General features: G+C 33.0%; 2 protein-coding genes across 2 annotated transcripts in view; both read right to left on the bottom strand.

Annotated features, from left to right (window-relative positions):
- The window catches only part of LOC308643747 (uncharacterized protein), a 738,434-nt gene that overhangs the window by 578,915 nt on the left and 137,456 nt on the right, over positions 1-22,063 (bottom strand). The window lies entirely within an intron of this gene.
- Positions 10,249-22,063, bottom strand: part of LOC308643349 (uncharacterized protein) — a gene marked incomplete at its 5' end in the record, with an annotated part of 82,270 nt that continues 70,455 nt past the window's right edge. Inside the window, one exon of the mRNA XM_081283239.1 lies at positions 10,249-12,610. Within this exon, the coding sequence (XP_081139365.1) occupies positions 10,938-12,610 (1,673 nt within the window). The 3' untranslated portion in view covers positions 10,249-10,937. The remainder of the gene's footprint in view (positions 12,611-22,063) is intronic.

Here is a 22,063-nt window from a genome sequence, read left to right on the forward strand (position 1 = left end):
TTTTCTCTGATTGTTTTCCCTTAGTGTACTGTTTCCCAGCTACTTCTCCACTCCATAATTACAGGGTGTGACCAGGGTGTATCTCAGATGTAAAGTGGTTTCCTAGCAGGCCTGAGGCCCTGAGTTCAGTTCCCACACTGCAAAATAATATTGCTAAATAATATTTCATTACAGATATTCTAATTTTCTATTCTCCATTTATCTTATGTCATTTTATCCTTTGACTCTTATAAATCATTCTGTTATAAATACTAATGTGCAAATGAGAACTCATCTGAGCACATGTTCTTCATTTATTTATGGCACACCTTTAGGAGAGAGTGTGTGGTGTATTTAGTAATTCATTATTTTCTCTAGAAACCACTAAGGGATTTGCACAGTGATTGCATCATTTTCTATTGTTGTCCAAGAGGTCTGGAGCTTCCAACTTTCCACAATCTTGACATTTTTTTTTCTTTTTCCTTTATTTAAGGGTTTTATGAAAAACAAAACTTGACAATTATTTGTTCTTAGGACCCAAAATAATGACCTTTGGAGAGACAAAGGTCACTCCCTTTATAATTTATGACACGGAACACATAAGATTTGTGGCAGAAGACTTTAGTCTGGGGTAGGACAAAACAAATAAAATCTGTAGGGGAAATGTAAGTTATAGGAGATTAGCTGGAGAGTAGGGCTCATTGCTGACTTAGCAGTCTGAATAATTTTCCATGCTCTGGGATGTATACAGTTTCGGGATGTATACAGTTTCCCTGTAGATGGGTTCCTTGATCTGAGGTGATTCTGGAGGGGACAGAGTGGCACTAAACTCTAAGAGCCAGAGAAGAGAGGAGGCTAGGCTGTGGACTCAACAGGCCTCTTAAGAAAATTGACAATCCTCATTGAGTGATAAAAAGTGGTTTCAAACAGATCTTTCAAAAACATACAAACAAAAACCTGCTATAATTGTTTTCACTTTTTTTTCTGCAAAGAATTTTTAAGGTAAAATTTATCTTTCAAAAACATACAAACCAAAACCTGCTATAATTGTTTTCACTTTCCTTTTTTTTTCTGCACAGAATGTTTAAAGTAAAATTTATTTCTCTCTCTCTCTGTGTGTGTGTGTGTGTGTGTGTGTGTGTGTGTGTGTGTACTTTTGAAGAATATCTAAGTGTCCACTACTCTTTCTAAATTCAAGAACATTAGATTATGGATTTTTTTTATTTTTAATTTTTATACTTTTAACTGTTATATTTAGGTACAGAATCATTCTGAGTTAATTATTTACATAATCTCATGTAAAATCCAATATCACTCTTTTGCATGAAAATATGCAATTTTATCTCTATCTTATATATGGTAAAGACTATTGTCTCTTGAATTAACCTGAGAACCTTGTCAAAAATAAATTTCCCAGAGATGGGCCTGGTGATGCACTCCTGTAATCCCAGTGGCTTGGGAGGTTGAAGCAAGAGGATCATGTGTTCAAAGCCAGGCTCAGCAACTTAGTGAGGCTCTAAGGAACTTAGTTAGACCTTGTCTCTAAATGAAATTTAAGAAAAAGGCTGGGGATGTGGCTCAGTGGTTAAGTGCCCCTGGGTCCAATTCCTGGCACACACACACACACACAAAAAAAAAAATTACCAGAGGTATGTAGCTAATTTTTACACTACACTAACTATTTTCTTCCACTGATAAATTTCATTTTTTGTTTGTTTGTTTTTTAACCGGGGATTCAACCCACAGGCACTTAGCCACTTAGCTACATTGCAAGCAATTTTTACATTTTATTTTGAGACAGTGTCTTGATAAATTCCTTAGGACCTCACTATATTGCCGAGTCTGGTCTCAAACTTCAAGTCAGTACACTTTAAAGCGGATTACCCACCATGTGGGTGAGCCTCATTTTATCAGTTGAAGACCCTAATGACAAGTCAATTTCATTTCTCGGGAGAACTTCAGCTAAGTGAGTCAGATAGCGTTCACATATAAAAGGGAACATTTGGGGCTGAAGTTCTAGCTCTGTGGTGGAGCACTTCTCTATCATGTTAGAAGCACTGGGTTTGATTCTCAGTTTGACAGCAAGCCATGGAATTGTAATTCATTCTTCACAGTGCTAAGAGCTCTGCCCATTCCAGTTCTTCTATTAAATAACTTTTTTTTTCTGAAAACACATCTATAAAAAAGCATTTTTATTATTTGTTTAAAAGAAACAGCTGAATTCTCTACTGAGAAAAAGACATTTGGGGCCAGAGTTGTGGCTCAGTGGCAGAGCACTTGCCTAGCATGGCAAAGTCGATCCCTGGCACCGAGGTCGATCCCTGGAACCACATAAAAATAAACAAATAAAATAAAGGTATCGTGTCCATCTACAACTAAAATTATTTACAAATAAAATAATTTAAAAAATAAAAAAATATGGAATTAGGCTCTGGATTACTTTCTAATGAATTACTTTTTTAATGGATTCACAGGGGTCTGTTCAGGCCACACACACACACACATACACACACACGATGCATATTTAAAAATAGTTTGTATAAACTGTTTTTTTTTTTTTTGGTGTGTGTATAGGATAGTGTATGTGTGTGTGTGTGTGTATATATGTGTATATATATATATATATGTATATATATATATATATATACATATACACACACACACTGATATATACACATATGTACTTTAAGAATATTTATTATAAAATTGTCTTATAAAGTAGAAATATTCTAAATACTCCTTATTAATAATTCTATCTTCCAGAAAGTGCCGTAATACAAGCCTGTAATCCCAGCAACTCAGGAGGCTAAGGCAAGAGTATTGATAGTTCAAAACTAGCCTCAGCAAAAGTGAGGCACTAAGCAACTCATGGACACTCTGTCTGTAAATAAAATATGAAACAGGACTGAGGATGTGTGTCAGGGGTCAAGTGCCCCTAAGTTCAATATGCAGTAGCCCCCCCCAAAATTGTATTTCTATATCTGAAAAGTAGTATGCAATAATTTTTGAGAATGAGGTGAGATCTTTATTGTACTTACTATTTCACACATAAAGTACATTTAAAGCATTTAGTTTGAAAATATATCTTAACTTCATTATGTTTTAATACTTCTAGCCACTGCTAAATTGCAGAAGAACACAGCCTTCCACATTGGTACTCTACCTGGTTACAAGGAAATTACTAATGATTAAATTTTCATTTTAATTCCTAGTGGGTAAATGCTGTGACATTTGACTCTTAAATTAACCTGAATGCTGCTGGTAGATTGTGCATAGGGATTCATATTCCACTAACCTCAATATATTTGGTGGCATTAAGATTATATCAATGGAATTTGCAAAATTTTTCTTCAGAAGGTCAGATCATAAATACTTTAGGCTTTGTCAACCAGAAATTCTCTATGATCATAGCCTGAAATCTACAATACATAATAACTGTATGCCAGTTGACATTCCAGTAAAACTATGTTTTCAGGAGATAGAGGTGTAACTCAGCAGCAGAGTACTTGTCTAGCATTTATGAAGCCTGGGATACAATCTCAGCACTTCAAAACAACAACAACAATAACGCAAACACTTCATTTGAAAAACAGGCTATGATGCTATCTTTGACCCATAACCCCTTATTTAACAGTCTCCATGTTAAACCCAATGTCTACTAGTGTGGGGAATCTTCAGTGGTTTCTTGCATGCATGCAATTTTTCTTTATACAATACACTTTATTATGCATCACACCACTTGTCTACAAAGACTTTGTATACAATTATGTTTAGGAAATAATTTTATTTTCTGAATTTACCTTTATTTGTTTTATTATTGTTACTTAAGTCACCATTTCAATATGAAAAATTACTTTGCATATATTTAATAGAAAACAATATCCAAAAATTAGAGGATTTTTATGCAGCATGAAGTAACAGCTCTTGAAACTTATTCTTGGTGTTATTTTTAAGTATGAGGAAACTGATAATTAACTTATCTGATAAATCAAGAAGAAATGTTCAAGGAGCCTTGTTTTACTTTAGATTCATTTTTTTAAAATTTATTACTTTATATTTTTTTAGTTTTTTTGTTTTATATATGCAATTTCAAAATGCTCTAAACCTATGATCATTTTGTAAAAATTGAAAAATGAACTAAAAAAGAACAAAGGCACAACATTCTCCATAATGTCACTTAGATATCATGTCCTTCAAAGCATGGTCTGTTCTCCCTTAAAAATACATTCTCCTTTTCTTTTTGGTGATATGGATCTAACACAGGTAATGCTCTATCATTAAGTCATGTCCCAGGCCCTACACTTATTCCTGAAAATCACTCATGATTTTCTTCCTACACACCTTAAAGAACTGTTATTCCCAAAATTACCACTAATTTTCAAATTAGCACATCTAAATGTAATTTCATGCACTGAATTTTACAATTACTCATTGAGCAATGAAATATTTCCACTTTAAAAACAAGAAGGTCCAACCTGCTGAAGAGTTTAGACTCTGCACAAACAATTATACAAAATGGCTCTCTTTTCCACAACCTCACTTAAATATACACACAGCCCCCAGATTTATCTAATTAGTTGTAGTAAAACTAATGAAAACTGGGAATAGAGAGCAAAACAAAGAACAGCCTCACTGAATGGGGAAGAAAAGCTGTTGTCTTTCCTGCAGATGAGCTTTTCCCCAAAGTTGAAACACTACTGTATGATCAGAAGAAACTGCCCAATTTTGGTTTTTTTTTGTTTTGTTTTTTTTTTTGGAGTGGGGGGGTCAGAAAAAAGAGGAGATTGCAACTCCAACATTCTGGATTTTACTTTGGATAATTAGGCACACTGAGAAAGAGGAAGAACCATTGAATACCAGGTGGAGGAAGAAGTTATAAACTTCTGAGAGAAACACACAGCTCTCTGCCTGGAAAGCTAAGTGTCCAGAGAAAATAAATCCACAGAAAGGTCAAACTCATGGGGGGTAACTGACACTCTGTTTCCCATGCTTGGAATGCTCAGCAGTTTCTCTGTGAAGCTAGTAAGATAACTAAAACATGTTCAATATCTATTTACTATGGTAATGCCCTTCAAGAAGAGGTTCTGTGTTTTATCACCCAGAACTCTGAGCACCTGGGATTAAAGTAAAACAATGTAATCATTGAACCAATGATCCAATGTAATTTATTGGGATAAATAAATGAGGCTGCTTGAAGAGCCAGCCATTCTTTCTTTCTTTTCCTGCCTCTGCATCTTGTCTCAGTGTCTCCCTTTATTTTTCTTACAACAAAAATACTGCAGTTTTAAAAGTATTCTGAAATACTAATAATAATGAAAGAAAAATGACTTAGTAAACCTAATTATTGGGGATAAATCTATCAAACATATAATTGAAAATACAAGTGATTATTAAATTTGTGGATGTCAATCACCCTTACTCACAGTACTGGGAATATAATCTAGGGATTTTCCACCACCGAGCTGTACATACAGTCTTTTTTAAATGAAAAGTTTTAATTTTGAGAAGCTAAAGTACCCAGGCTGTCTTCAAATGTGGGATACTCCTGCTGCCTTCCACTTCCAAAGTGCTGGAATTATGAGCAAGAGCCATTTTGCCCAGCTTCTCAATATCAAATCAAGGGAAAAATAGAAGGCAAGTGAAACTATAATACTAGTAATAAGAAAGAATAATAACCATAGCCCAGTTAAAAAAAATTATCAAACAAAAAGGCCAGAGAATTGACATGTGCATTTTCTCCAAGAGACTTCACTTGGAAGACTGAATCAGAAGGATCGCAAATTCAGGGCCAATTGCAGTAAGGTAAGAGGACCCTAAGCAACCTAATGAGATTCTGTGTCACATTGAAATATGAAAAAACATCAGGATGGAGTTTGGCAGAAAAGTACCCCTCAGTTCAATGTCCTATACTAATAAGTAAATTAATAAAAAAAAATCAGAAAAGATGACATCAGTGAATAATAGCACTTCATTTGAGAACCAAGAAGAAGGACTATTCTTTAAATAAATTTCATACTGCTAAAAGTAACTCAGTAGGTGACAAATATGAATGAATGGATTATCATATCAGCAAGTGTACTATCAGCTACTATTAGAAATACAAGCATATTACATAGGTTAATAGCTGGGTCCTAGCTAACTTTACGAACCAGATAATTACATTCTAAGATTTTAAAAATATTCTGGACTACAGGAACCTAACATGAATGTCTTAGGGTTTCATTCTATTAATTATAAAAAATGAATACTAAAATCTCAAAAATGGCACGAAAATAGCAAAAATGAATGGAAGTGAAAAAAAATCTATTAGAACATTTGTAAAAAGAATCAACAAATAAGAAAAAATACATTCTAGATGTACAAATCCAGAAGTTAAAGATATCCCTTTCAGAGAATTCATGTCTAATAAATAGTTTAAAGAGTAATATAGATGAAGGAACACTTTAGTAAGTATTTCTAATTAAAACAGCAATGAAAGTTGAAAGAATGAGTACCACTTCTGCAAAACAGGAGACAGAACTGTTTTTAGATGGCACAACACTTATTTTTCAATTAAAATCATAAACCTGAAGCATGCCAGCTACTCCTGTTTATATTCAAATGTAATTAAATTAAAATTCACTATTCAACTCTACTTAAATAGAATACAGAAATATTTAAGAAAGGAAAAGATAAATTACATATTTACTAGAAATGATGAAAAGTACTTTATTATCAATTTTGAAATTACTCACTTAGAAAACCAGAGATATTGGGGAAAAAAAACATCAATATCTTAAAATTGCAATGAGATATCAATAAAAGTTAAATGTGGAGAACAATAACTTTATTCATATTAGGGATTGGGGAGCAATGAATTTTGGTGGCTATAGTCCAAAATCTGTTATAAACAATGAGTGTGAACATATTTCAAATTATTATTAGAGTCATGGTAGAGTGATTGCCTACCATGACTGCACATACATATCCCTGAGGTTGATGTCTAGCAGCAATAAGTTACAACTGAAAAGCCAAAATGGTGATATCACTTACAATATGTCCATGATTTGGATTGTCCTACAGACATTGATTTCCTCATTCTCGCACTACATCTAAGTTCCTGCTTATGCAGCAAATCATTTTAAAGCCACCTTATTTACATCTCTTACTCATTTGGGGTACATGTTCTGATTTTCAAAATAAAAGGGCAGCAAACGTTAAAAGGTTTAGATTTTTCTTTCAAAAACTATTACAGTCTTCTTCATTGTTACCATTTTTATTTTAGCCAAACACTTCAGGAATTACTTTTCCAAATCTAGAAAACATGAAATGAGCTATTGCCAAACACCAAATAGATCCATTATATTTGGAACCATCCACCTAAAGCTTGCCCAGGCCAATTAGAGTAGTCAGACACAGGAGGGCTTAAGGCTTTCTCAGGAGACTTTAAGGCTTTTTCTGTTTTCGTCTACCACTTTTCTTCAGTTATTGAGGAAAATATGATTTATTACACCTAAGATAGGTCTGCCATGTTGTAAAAACAGGGAAACTATTCTTTTATCTTGTGGTTTGATATTGCTCCCTTAACAATACTACCTGATTCAGATGAAATTTTCAGACAGACTTTAATAGGAGTTCAAACAATTTAATCATTTTATTTAGTTTTCTATTTGTTCAAATTAGATATACATGTCAGTAGAAAGCTCTCTGACACATCATACACAAGTGGAGTATAACTTCTCATTTTTTAAGTCGTACATGATGAAGAATTGCACTGGTCATGTAATCATATGTACACACAGGGTAATAATGTCTTATTGATTCTACTATCCTTTCAATCCTCATACTCTCTCCCCTCCCTTAACAAACAAATGAATCTTTCCCATCATCACTTTTCTGACAATGTACATTATCTTTTAACTGACTTCTCTGTTTCCATTTTTATTTAAGCACATGGATTTTATTAAGACGACACATTCAATTGTTAATCGCTTCTGCAAACACCCTCACAGACACATTCTAAAATAATACCTTGCAATATATTAGGACATTTTTTAACATAGTCACATTGATTCATAAAAGCACCAAATTATAAACTGAATCATAGCAATAGGGTAATATATGTTGTATTGTTTTCCTAGAACTGACATAACAGAAGACCACAAACAAGATGGCTCAAAACAACAGAAGTTTATTTTTTCACATTTCAATTGAACAAAAGTAGAGAAGAAAGGTGTTAGGCCAGAGTAGTTTTTCTGGATTTCCTGAGGGTGTATCTGTCCCATGCCTCTCTCCTACCTTCTGGTTACTTCCAGCAGTTATTCATGTTTCCTGGCTTGTTGTTGCACCATTCCAATTTTTGTCTTTGCTTTCTCTGGCCTTCTCTGAAACTTTAAGTATGTCACCTCCTCTTCTTATAACAATACCAATGTTTGAACTTAAGGTCAATTCTTATTCATTTTGATCTATTTTAAAATGAAATTAACACTGGTAAACACCTAAGAAAGGTTGTTCATTGCTCCTTATTGGAACTATATCCACTTTAATCAGAATTGGCAGGCCATTCAAGGTACATTTGTTAGTTTAACAAAAGCTCTTTAGCTAAATAAATATCACAGGATTTCTCATAGAAAATAGGTATCTTATCAAAGAGAATGCTTGTTTAATCAAATAAAGTCTTCATGTCTGGACCAAATAAATATTATGTCACGAAAATTATGAACAAACTTATCTTGATGAATCTATTTCTTGCTAGGATCAGGCATGAGGTAATCTAATAAAGTTGAACTTCAGAGGGACTGGGGTTATGGCTCAGTGGTAGAGCACTCCCCTTGCATGTGCAAGGCTCTGGGTTTGATCCTCAGCACCACATAAAAATAAATAAAATAAAAGTTCTTGTGTCTAACTACAATATATATATAAATAACATTTACAACCCAGGTTCTCACTGTAAAGTGGGATGAGAGATAATTAAAGTATAAAGTTAATCTTCAGTGGAAGTTAAAATATTAAAATTTCTAATTCAATATATGAAAATCTAGGGCTTATTTTTATATCTCTATGACCTTCTTATAAGTCTTATAATTTCACCATAAATACTAAAAGAAAAAAACTTATAATTATCTGATTTAAGCAAATTATATTCTCCATTAAGTTTGATTAAAATGTGTAAAAGTATTAAGAGATGCTAGAGTATTATTTACTCAATAGTATGTTTTACTCTTACATAGAACATTTAGTCAAGTGGAACACTGAGATGTCTGTCATTTAATGACAGGATTCAATATATGATTGTTAACATATAAGGAACTATTCAGTTATAATAACATACTCCATACATAAGGTAACTATACGTGAAAAATGCACTGTAAACTGACATGATGGTCCATGCTTGCATACAAGTAAATTGGGAAGCTGAGAAGTTTCAGAAGGTTAAATTCAGCCTCACCAACTGAGTGTTGTTTCAAGCAACTTAGCAAGACCAGTCTCAAAATTTGAAAAAGTGAGGAGAGGGCTTAGGAATGTGGCCCAGTATTTAAAACTCCCTAAATTTAAACTTCAGTACAAAAAAGTAAAGTTTAAAACTTTAAAACTCAGTATAAAACATCAAAAATAGCTTTTTTTAAAAAAAAAGATTTACTTTTTTAGGGAGGGAGGGAGGGAGGGGGGAGAGAGAGAGAGAGAGAGAGAGAGAGAGAGAGAGAGAGAGAATTTTTTAATATTTTTTTAGATTGTTATTTCTAGATTTCTTATAATTGTTTTCTCCAATATTCAAAAGTGAGAATAGTTAGGAATCTTTGATTTAGAAAAAAATTTATAAACTTTCAAAGATGAGGTTTCTGTACTATGCATGTATAATAATTATGATTGTTATTTCTACCAAATAACTGGATAATATTTAATAAATTTAAGAAAAAGTTAAAGATAACTACTCATTTTCTATATTTAAATTAGTTCTTTCACTGATCCTCATATACATCAAGGTGTAATGTATAGGTAATGGCTTTACTATACTCTCACATTTGTCAAGGTGTTTATTGTAAATGTTTTGTTGTTATATAAGGCATTCATTTGGACAAAATATGTTCAATGTTCACTCTGGTGTGTGTTTTAAAATGTTCAATGAATTGAAAATTTGAATAAGTTTTGGAAATATTATTTAACTATTTAGGATTTCTGGACACAATGAATTCTCCAAAAATCTGTAGTGTTTAAGAAAAATGTGGCTTTGAAACATTTTTTTTCCCATTTGTATTCTCTCTAACCAGTATGTTTCCTCAGATGCTGAGTATTGGTGAATCAATTATGGAGGCATTGTCACATTGTCAATTTTCACATTTCAAAAATTTCTCTCTGCTGTGATGATTATGGAGAGGATTAAATGTTGACCCATCCTTAAAGAAATGGTACAAAGGTCTTATTTGTAGAGCTTCTCTCCAGTGTGTTTTCTTGAATGTCTAGCAATGTGTGATATATAATTAAAAATGTTTCTACATTCTCTACATTTGTAGTCTTCTTGACAGAACAAATAGCCTAGTAGCGGTGAAAAAGTTTTGATTTCTTATTAAAAGCTTTGCTACATTGTTTCCATTTGTAGGGGTTCTTTCTGTATAAATTTTGTGGTTAATAAGGTTTGATTTTTCTTTAAAAGCATTATCACTTTCTTCATATTTTTAAGGTTTCTCACCAGAGTGTCTTCTGCTGTGGTAAATAAAGTTTTATTTTTGATTAAAAGCATAGCCACATTATTTACATTTGAAGGGCTACTCTCCAGTATGAGTTCTCCTGTGGCAAGGAAGGCTTATTTTTGACTAAAAGCTTTGCCACATTCTTTACATTTGTACGCCTTCTCTCTAGTTTGAGTTCTGTTGTGGCAAATAAGGCCAGATTTTTGATTAAAAGCTTTGCCACACTTTTTACATTTGTACGGCTTCTCTCCAGTGTGACCTCTACTGTGGCAAATAAGGCCTGCTTTTTGACTAAAAGCTTTTTCCACATTCTTTACATTTGTAGGGCTTCTCTTCAGTGTGAGTTCTTCTGTGGCGAATAAGGTGTGTTTTTTGACTAAAAGCTTTTCCACATTCTTTACATTTATAGGGCTTCTCTCCAGTGTGAGTTCTGCTGTGGTAAACAAGGTGAATTTTTTGAGTAAAAGCTTTGCCACATTCATTACATTTGTAGGGCTTCTCTCCAGTGTGAGTTCTGCTGTGACAAATAAGATTTGATATTTGAGTAAAAACTTTGTCACATACTTTGCATTTGTAGGCCTTCTCTTCAGTGTGAGTTCTGTTGTGACAAATAAGGCTTGTTTTTTTACTAAAAGTTTTGCCACATTCTTTACATTTGTAGGCCTTCTCTCTAGTGTGATTTCCATTGTGGCAAATAAGGCCAGATTTTTTATTAAAAGCTTTGCCACACTCTTTACATTTGTAGAGCTTCTCTCCAGTGTGAGATCTATTGTGGTAAATGAGGCCTGTTTTTTGACTAAAAGATTTTCCACATTCCTTACATTTGTAGGGCTTCTCTCCAGTGTGAGTTCTCCAATGGCGAATAAGGCCAGTTTTTTGACTAAAAGCTTTTCCACATTCTTTACATTTGTAGGGCTTCTCTCCAGTGTGAGTTCTGTTGTGGTGAATAAGGTGTGTTTTTTGAGTAAAAGCTTTGCCACATTCATTGCATTTGTAGGGCTTCTCTCCTGTGTGAGTTCGTCTGTGGCAAATAAGATTTGATATTTGAGTAAAAACTTTGTCACATACTTTGCATTTGTAGGCCTTCTCTTCAGTGTGCGTTCTTTTGTGACAAATAAGGCTTGTTTTGTGACTAAAAGCTTTGCCACAGTCTTTACATTTGTAGGCCTTCTCTCCAGTGTGAGTTCCGTTGTGACAAATAAGGCTGGCTTTTTCACTAAAAGCTTTTCCACATTCTTTACATTTGTAGGGCTTCACTCCAGTATGAGTTCTGTTGTGGCAAATAAGCCCTGCTTTTTTATTAAAAGCTTTTCCACATTCTTTACATTTGTAGGGCTTCTCTCCAGTGTGAGTTCTGTTGTGGCAAATAAGGTGTGTTTTTTGACTAAAAGCTTTTCCACATTCTTTACATTTGTAGGGCTTCTCTCCAGTGTGAGTTCTATTATGGCAAATAAGGTGTGTTTTTTGACTAAAAGCTTTTCCACATTCTTTACATTTGTAGGGCTTCTCTCCAGTGTGAGTTCTGTTATGGCAAATAAGGGTTGATATTTTAGTAAAAGCTTTACCACATACTTTACATTTGTAGGTCTTCTTTTCAGTATGAATTCTGCTTTGCTTAATAAAGATTGATTTTTCTTTAAAAACTTCATCACATTCTGCCCATTGGTAGGACATCTCTCCAGCATGGGTTCTTCTGTGGTAAATAAGACTTTTTTTTGTACTAAAACCTTTGCCACATTGTTTATGTTTATAATGCTTCTCTCCAGTATAAATTCTTTGGAGGTGAACAAGGCCTGATTTTTCATACAATTGCTGATGTTTACTCTCACTTATAGTTTTCCATATTTTCTTTTCTTGTAAATAGTAAAGATAAAAATTTCTGTATTTCTCACTTATCACTTTGTGAAATATATGTTTTATGCCCTTTTCTGGTGAATATTCTTCGGTGTGATGACGAGTCATGGCTGAAGTAAACAAAAAAATTTTTAAAAATTACATACTAGACTGGGATAAATATACACAACATGAAGTTAAGGTAAAATAAGTACATCAGGAGTGTAGCAGATTAGTAAATCCAAAGTTATCATTAATCCAGAAATATATCAGTTCAATGAAAATGTATAGACAAAATTACCTTGGGAATATTACCCAAATTTTTGAAGAGACCACAGTATCGAAGAGTAGTACATCACTAAGTAGAGTAATACAATAGAGAGGGGGAAAGAATGTTACTTTTATCATCCACAGACTTTTGTCCTCCATAAGGTAGCATTCTGTATTTAGTAAATATCTACCAGTTATGTTCACTCCCAGTATAATAAGGAAAATGTAAAACTTATATAAACATCTGTGGCTTTTTAAAAAAGTGTCTGAAAACTGGTTTTTATCTACCATGACATAGAGACATAAAAATAACTGATAGATTTTGGGTAATAATACCATAAATATTCAACAAGGGTAGAGTGGTTATGGACTCTTAAAAAGAAATATGAACAAAAATTTTATTAAGAAATATACACATATATGTCTATAAAATTTTCCCTAAAAACATATTTAAAAGACTATAAAAACCTTGCATAGCTTATAGCCATAATACTTGAATGAAATCAAAAAATGGCAATCAACAATAATAAATTGATTTTTATAGTTTTAAATTTGTGTGATATGATGATTTCTTTTAATGAAAATACAACTTTATGTATTTACTACATATATTATGTTATCTTATACTATTTATACAAGGTAAAATGACTAAAATGATTCAACACATGCATTATTTTATATAATTATCAGTTTTGCACTTAAAAGGTATTGCATTCCTTCTATTAGTATTTAGGAAGAACATAATACACACTACACTCACCATGTGGTAAACAAAGCTCTTGACCCTCTTATGCCCACTAAAACAAAAAATATGGAGACTTTGTCAGCCCTACACAAAACACAGTACCTGGTGAGTAAAATTTTACTCATTAAATTTTTGACTTCCACATGTGAATCAAAAGCTCCTGCAACTGACTCTCTGCCTGCCATATTTTACTTAATGCAAAATCCTGCATATATATCTTATAACACTTTAACAGACAAAATATTTTATATAACTAAATAATAAGAGTATATAAGTACAATATTTATACTCATTTAATCATTGATAGGCACATATATTGAGTCCCTGTCTTAAATACTAAGAACAATGTTTGCACTAAACACAAAAGCAGAGGTATCTCTTCAATTGGCTGATTTAATTGTTCATGGATACATATTTAGTGCTGGCATTTCTGGATCTTTAGGTCATCCAACTTAAATTTTTTTTTTTTTTTTTTTTATGTGTGGTGCTTGGGATTAAGCCTCAGTCCATAGACAGCTCGTTTTATTACCCTTTGCCCACAGTATGCCAGAAGATCATAATAAACAGATGTGGTACAAGAAATTGCCTCAGGACATAACCACAAGGAAGAGGGGAGGAGAGAGCATTTCTTACCAGAGACAGAATATAAATTCCAAAATCATGCCCTCAATGACCCCCTTCTCTAGCCACATCTTAAATGCCTACAATTACTACCCAGCTAATCCCTATTAGAATATTAATGCACTGATTATGTTAAGAATCTCATATCCCAATCATTTCACATATAAACTTTCTTGCATTTTGTCATGCATGAATTTTGGGGGAACACCTCACATCTAAATCATAACACTGTTTTTGTCAAGGTATTCTTTCTGCCTCATTATACACAGTGAGTTTCTGTGTGTCACAACATACATGCTTCTATGTGGATTTTTAATTGTAACTATCTACTCTGACTTTTTTATTCTCCTAAGGAGATTTATATTATTATAATCATCCAGTTCCTGGCTGATTGAATGTATCTTACCCAGAATTACTCTCATTTTCCAAAAAGTACACAAAATTACCTGGTTGAATTTATGTGCTGCTTGGCAGCTCTTCATGAAGAACATTTTTTTCCCCATCAGTATATTTAAGAAACACAGTCTGCAGATAATCATCATGCAATAAATCTATTTTAAATTGTGCACTGGCATAAATTTAGAGGATTCATCTTGGGTTACCATGGGTCTTGAAAGAATCATGAATATTTATATGGAGACATTCATGAGAGCTTATTAGGTCTGTGTAGTACAACTTAGCCCTCAGGTAAGAACCAAGATGCACAATTAAACAAAAGAAGTGAAATATCTTTACAATGAAACTACACAACTAAAGAAAGAAATTGAAGAAGAACTTCAAAGATGGGAAGACTTCCCATGCTTTTGCATAGGCAGAATTGGCTTTGTCAAAATGGCCATACTACTAAAAACATTATAACATAATTGATGAATTTCCTATTAAAATCTTAATGACATTCTTCATAGAAACAGCAACTATAAAATTCATTTGGGGCCTGGAGATGTGGCTTAATGGTAGAGTGCTTGCCTAGTGCATGTGAGGCCCTCTGTTCAATCCACAGTACCACATTAAAAATAAACGAATAAAATAAAGCTATATAAAAGTTACTTCATTAATTTTTTTTTTTATTTGGAAAATAAGAGACCTAGAATAGTGAAAACAATCTTTAGCAAGAAAAGTGAAGCAAGGGCTGGAGATGTGGCTCAAGTGGTGCTCACTTGGCATGTATGAGGCACTGGGTTCTATCCTCAGCACCACATAAAAAAAATAAAATAAAGATATTGTGACCACTTAAAAGCCTAAAAAAAATAAGTATTTTTTTTTAAAAGAAAAGTGAAGCAGAAGGCATCACAAAACCATTCCTTAAAATTATACTACAGGGCCATAGTAACAAACACCAGAATGGCACTGGCAGCAAAACAGATACATACTAAGAATAGAAGACACAGAAAAAAATCCACATAAATACAGTTACCTTATACTGGACAAAGGTGTCAGAAACATACAATCGAAAAAAGATAACCTCTTCAACAAATGGGACTGGGAAAACTGAAAATCCATATGTAGCAAAATGAATTTAACCTCTATCTCTCACCCTGCACAAAAATCAACTCAAAGTGGATCAAAGACATAGGCACTAGAACACAGTGCCTAATAAGAAAAAAAAAGTAGTCCCAGATCTACATCATGTCAGCTTAGGAACTAACTTCTTATCAAGACTCCTAAAGCACAAGAAATATTATCAAGAATCAGTAAATGAGATGGAATCAAACTAAAAATATTTTTTTTCATAGCAAAGGAGAAAAGAACATGAACAGAACGATGACAGAATGGGAGAAAATATATCCACCTGAAACTCTGGTAAAGCACTAATCTCCAGGATATATAAAGAACTCAAAAAACTTAACACCAAGAAACTATATAATCCAGTCATTAAAAGGACTAAGGAGCTGAACAAGACACTTGACAGAAGAAGAAATACAACTAATCAACAAATAAATAAGTATATGTACAATATCTTTAGCAATTAAAGAAATATAAATCAAAAATACACTGAGATTTCATCTCACCCCAGTCAGAATGGCAATTTTTAGGAATACAAGCAACAATAAATTTTGGCAAGGATGTGTGGTAAAAGCTACACTCATACATTGCTGGTGCAATGCAAACTTTGGAAAGTTATATGGAGATTCGTCAAAAATACTTGGAATGGAACCATCATTATACCCAATTATTGCCCTTCTTGGTATGTACTCAAAGAACTTAAAATCAGCATTAACAATGACAGAACCACATCAATGTATACAACAGCTCACCTAATTGAGGTGTTCTTCAACAGATGAATAGATAAAAAAAATTGTGAGATTCAATACACACACAAAACCATTAAATTATATTCGTGCCCTGGATGATTTGACCACTCCCCAAATTCAGGGTTTCCACCTTTAGCTAAATCATTGTGACATCAAGAATTATTGTTATTAGATGAATTCTAGATAGGGAAGACGGGTGGGAGGGAAAAGGAGGGGGCAGGAGATTAGCAAGGATGGTAAAATGTGATGGACATCATTATCCAATGTACATGTATGAAGACTTGAATTGGGTGTCAACATACTTTATATAAAAACAAATATATGAATATTTGTGGTTTATATGTGAAATAAGAATTATAATGCAAAAAAGTACGTGTATAGAGGCATGAATTGGTATGAACATACTTTACATACAAAGATGAAAAATTATGCTCTATAAGTGTAATAAGAATTCTAATGCATTCTGCTGTCATGTATTAAAAAAAAGAAAATCAATAAAATTTTAAAAAATATTCTTATACTAGAAAAACTTGAGCTGCAAGGCCAGAAACATATGGTATAAATTATAATCAGACTTAGATAAATGGAAAATGCACAGATGTATTTCTTCCATGTGAAGTTCCTGAAATGGAGTAAGAAAAATAATTACAGAGTATTCCAAAGGACATACTTATGACTGTCAATGTCAAAGTCCTTCTCTTGCCTCAGAACCCTTGATGGTCTTGTTCCTATCGAAATGTATCATTTTCCTGGGGGTGTATTCAACATACATAGCTACTTTTGCTAGTGTATACTCACCAAAATAGTTTCATGTTAGACAATTAAGTTCCTTGGTGAGTGGAATATTCCTTGCTCATAATTTCTGTCAATTTCTTAAAAACACACAGAATCAATCTGATATATCTATTCTCTGCCACACTTCAGCTAGAAGTTTTCTGTCCCTCAGTACATTTAGGGAAGTTAATATAACAAATAACAGACATGTAAGGAACATCTTTAATATTGTGGATTGGCAAGAATGCAGAGAACTCAGTTCAGGATACTATATAACCTGACATATACATGAATATATAACAGTTTACCCATCTGTTTAGAGCAGATGAGCTAATGTATGTGTATCCTGTTATTGAACAAAATATCCTTAAGTGAAGCATTATTGTGTGGCACATAAATACATATCAGATAATCTAATAGTCTGTTGTTAAGAAAATTTTTATACATTCAACATTAGCCTTGGGAAAGTAGTTTCTGCTGACTACTATAAAGTCTTGTAGATTTTTGAAATTTGATAAGAATACCATTCAAACTTCTGGTTTGACATTAAATAATATGCATTATCAAATCATATGTTTATTAATTATTATTCTTGCTTACCATTTGGTTTAATCTGGTCTGGAGTAAACCACTAGCAAACTTCCAATTGTTCTCTTGATCTACTCATGTAGCATGAGCTCAACCTCCAACTAACATATTGTGACAATCTAAGTAAAAAATTTTGTGTGAGGGGTGTTTATTAAATACATGTGCAAAGGTTTCTTTCTGAGGAAGGAAGACAGCTCTATGTTCTGCCATAAGAGTTGAACAAAATATAGATGTTCATAAGAAAAGCCGTTCAGAAAATGCATAAAACTACTTAGGCACCATGAGTCTCTTATTGCTTTGGTTGTTGAGACTGTTCTAAAATTCTGAGCAAAAAAAAAAAGTTAGGGATGACCAAGGAGTACATCTTACTCCCTGTACTTACCAATAAGAATGGTGTGCTCTGCTGTTGCTTTTCTGAGTAGTTTAGTTCTAGTATTGGGATGCTGGAGTATGAAAAACTGCACACAGTATAAGTTTTGATGACCAAATTATAGAATACACACACACACACACACACACACATATACACACACACACACACACACATGTATATGACAGAGAAAGAGAGAGAGAGAGACTTAGAGATTATATATATATACATATATATATGTATTTATATATGTATATATATATATATATATATAATATATCTTGGACATTTTGAGTATATATTCTACTTATAAGTTTTGATGACAAAATTATAGAATACACACACACATACATATATGTATATGTATATATATATAGATGAGAGAGAGAGAGAGAAACTTAGAGATTTTATATATATATATATATCTTCGACATTTTGAGTATATATTCTACTTATATCAAACTCACACAGCGTCTACTACACATTTGTGTAATGTTTTAAAATTCAGAGACCAAAAAGGAAATGTCTATTAACTTCATTCTGGAGGATTAGACTTTGCTGGATCCTGCCCAGTGAAATCCATGCAGAGATGTGATGCAGGATGTGATGCAGGAATTCTTCAGAAACCTAGGTAAGATTAGCATTTATGTGTGTGTGTGTGTGTTAGTGCATGCATTTACGCACGCGTGTGTGAGCACTAGGGATTGAACCCAGGGCCTTGGGCATGTGAGGCAAACATTCGACAAATTGATCTGTATCCCCAGTCTAGAATAACATTTATTTACAAAATCAAATACTTTAGGAAATATATCCAGCTTGATGTCATTGTCTAGCGCATCAAATCCCATATTTTTTATAATTTTTAATAATTCATAATAATTCTCTTGGTTTTTCAGTTTAGGAAATCAGAGGATCCAAACATTAATGATCTGAACAATATCTTGTGAAAAGTCTAAAGTAATTTGTACTTGCAAGAGGCAGTTTTCCTTGAGAAAATCTAAGCACACAAGGTAATATTGGAAACGAGCAAACAAACCAAATAAGCACAATTTGAAATATTTATTCCTAGAAGTTTTTTTAATATATAATCAGAAAGATATGCTTCAATATAATACAGATGTTTAGTGTTATAAATACAGTAGATTCGCACACACTACTAAGAAAGTGTATTAATGGATACCACTTTTTTTGTAACTATTGGGAAGCAGGCAGTCAACTAATCAGTGCATTTCCTTTCAAACAATTTAGAAATGGGATACACACTTCCCCTTATATTGGTAATTACGTAAGTAAAATTCTATTAATACAAAAACATTTAAAACAAAACAATAAAACTGTCATTTTCTCAGAAATCATGATTGAGGCACTGTTAAAATAAAAATGATAATGTGTTGGACTGGGGATATAGCTCAGTTGGTAGAGTGCTTAACTCACATTAACAAGGCATTAGGTTCAGTCTCCAGCACACACACACACACACACACACACACACACACACACACTATATATATAGTGTTTAAACCTGAAACTTAAAAAGAAAAATACATGTGAATACAGTATTTATGGAAAACTCTTCTTGCCATCTATTACTCAATAGGCACATTGTAACTTACTCTGGCAAGAAGCCATATGAAAGATAAGAATGTGGATAGAAGTCACAAGAACTTCTCTCACATGATCATAGACAAGGTAAGGCACAATGGTAATTCATTTAAAAATGAATGCTACATAGGGAAGAGTTCAACTTTTCAAGGACTTTCAAAAACATGATCTCTTGGTCTCACTGGAGATAATCTTTATGGATATAATCAATGCGGTAAAGCCTTCACTTATTACAGTTTTATTTCTATTCATAAAAATCTTATACTAAAGACAATCCCTATAAAGTAAACAATATGGAAACGCTTTTAGTTATTCTAGCTCCATTACAAAACATGAAAAAATTCTTATTTGAAAGAACCACTATGAATGGAAAGAATGTGGTAAACCTGTGGCTTATTAAAATTCCACTCAAAACCATAACCAAGCCAAGTGCAGTGATGCATGCCTATAATCCCAGATGTTTGTGAGGCTCAGAAAGGAGGATCACAATTTCAAAGACAGCTTAAGCAATTTAGTGAGACCCTGTCCCTAAATAAAATAGGGAAAATAGGGTTGGAGATGTGGATCAGTGGTTCAGCACCCCTGGGTTCAAACTCGGGTACCAACAACAAAACAAGAACAACAACAAATCTATAAATTTATCCTAGAGGAAAGCATTATGAGTGTAAGCAGTGTATTTAAAAATACACCTTCCAAGGTTATATCTCAAATACCCACCTTTTCTGCTTAGTAGAGAAGGCAGGGTCAACAAAGTCAAATAAAACAAAAGAAACGTTCATATGTACAGACACCTGAGGAGTGGGTGATTTCCACTATTATCCTTTGTGTTACCTATCAGTTGGAAGATTGTAGCCCTTTAGATTTTTTTCTCACACCAGAAAAAAGTTCATCTAAATTCAAACAGGAATCTGTAAATTTCATCAATTTTGACTTTTCCTCCTGAAGTTGCTGTCTCCTTGAACAGAACCACTGGCTGTGGGTCAAATTTCCAGAACCTGAGCCTTTGGGGGACACTTTTTATTCAACCTATACCTGTTTATTTACATTAAAAAAATCTAATGCAAGAAGTTTCTGTGTAAACAGTGTGGAATAGAATTCAACTTCTCCAATTTTATTCAAAAATACTAAATGATTTTTATTAGAGAAAAACCTGATAACCTTAATAAATCTGATCATGCTTTCAATTTTCCATTTTACTTTTTTAAAATACATGGAATTATTCAAATGTGAGAAAAGTCATGCAAATGTCAAGAGTGTGGTAATGTTTTACCATATTCATTTTAAAACAAAAAAAAATAATTCAGTCTTGAGAAAAACACTACTAAGGTATGGAAAGTGGGGATTCCTTTATTTTTACTGTATCTATTCAGAAGTGAATAATAAATGCTGGAACTGAACATGTGTGTTATATTGATTTTAACATGTGAAAACATTGTTTTTCCTGACCAAATCTCTTACCATGGAAAAAGAGGCTTTTATATTCAATTTTCTAATATTTTGATGCTTTTTGTCTTGATAGTCAAAAATTTTGTATATATTGGTATAATATATCATACATTATTAGCTACTACACATAGTGTATATATGTGCACACAACATGTGTAAAGTACATAGGACACATAGTAGTTTGTATGAAACTACATTGTAAATAACTAGTTTATATGATAATGTATGCAAATGTACTTAAACTGTATGCAATTGATGTTATAGTATTTTGTATTAAATAGTTTCATAGTGTAGTTTTTAAAACTTATCAATCTGTAGTATAAAATGATTCATCTTTCTTACAGTAAGCACAATTAATTATCCCAAACCAATTTTTAGAAACTTGCTTTAATGATACTATATAGCCTTACCCCCTTGCTAACAGTTTGTTCTCTCAGCTACCCTTAGTGGCTCTGGAGAACTTACAGTGCTCGCCTATGCTCGACAGTGAATACATGTGACAAATTGCTGTCTAGCCCATCTGTTATGTGATGGTTGTCATGTGCTTGATCAGTAACCTAGGGTATTATTTTCTATAATCAGTGGGGTCAGTGAGAAATTATTAAATCCATTTATAACAAAAGGAGAAGTATGAGTCATATTTTCAGAACCAACAGTTTTTGATGGCCTTTGGCTCATGTCATCACAAACTTATGAGTTATACCATATGTTGTCATCTCTTCCCACACATAAACATTCTCATTACATAGAGAGAAATGGTTTATAAACTGTGCCATGCATGGCACTCATCCACCATTAAGGTCGTAAAAACAGAGTACCTTAACCATTCAGCATTGAGACCTGATTACTAAGAGTCAGGCTGTAGCTTTATGGTAACTGCATTTACTCTGGTCACCATTATTATTTGTATTGGTCA

Source organism: Spermophilus citellus (assembly GCF_964194105.1).
Source record: "Spermophilus citellus genome assembly, chromosome: 3".
NCBI classification, from domain to species: Eukaryota; Metazoa; Chordata; class Mammalia; order Rodentia; family Sciuridae; genus Spermophilus; species Spermophilus citellus.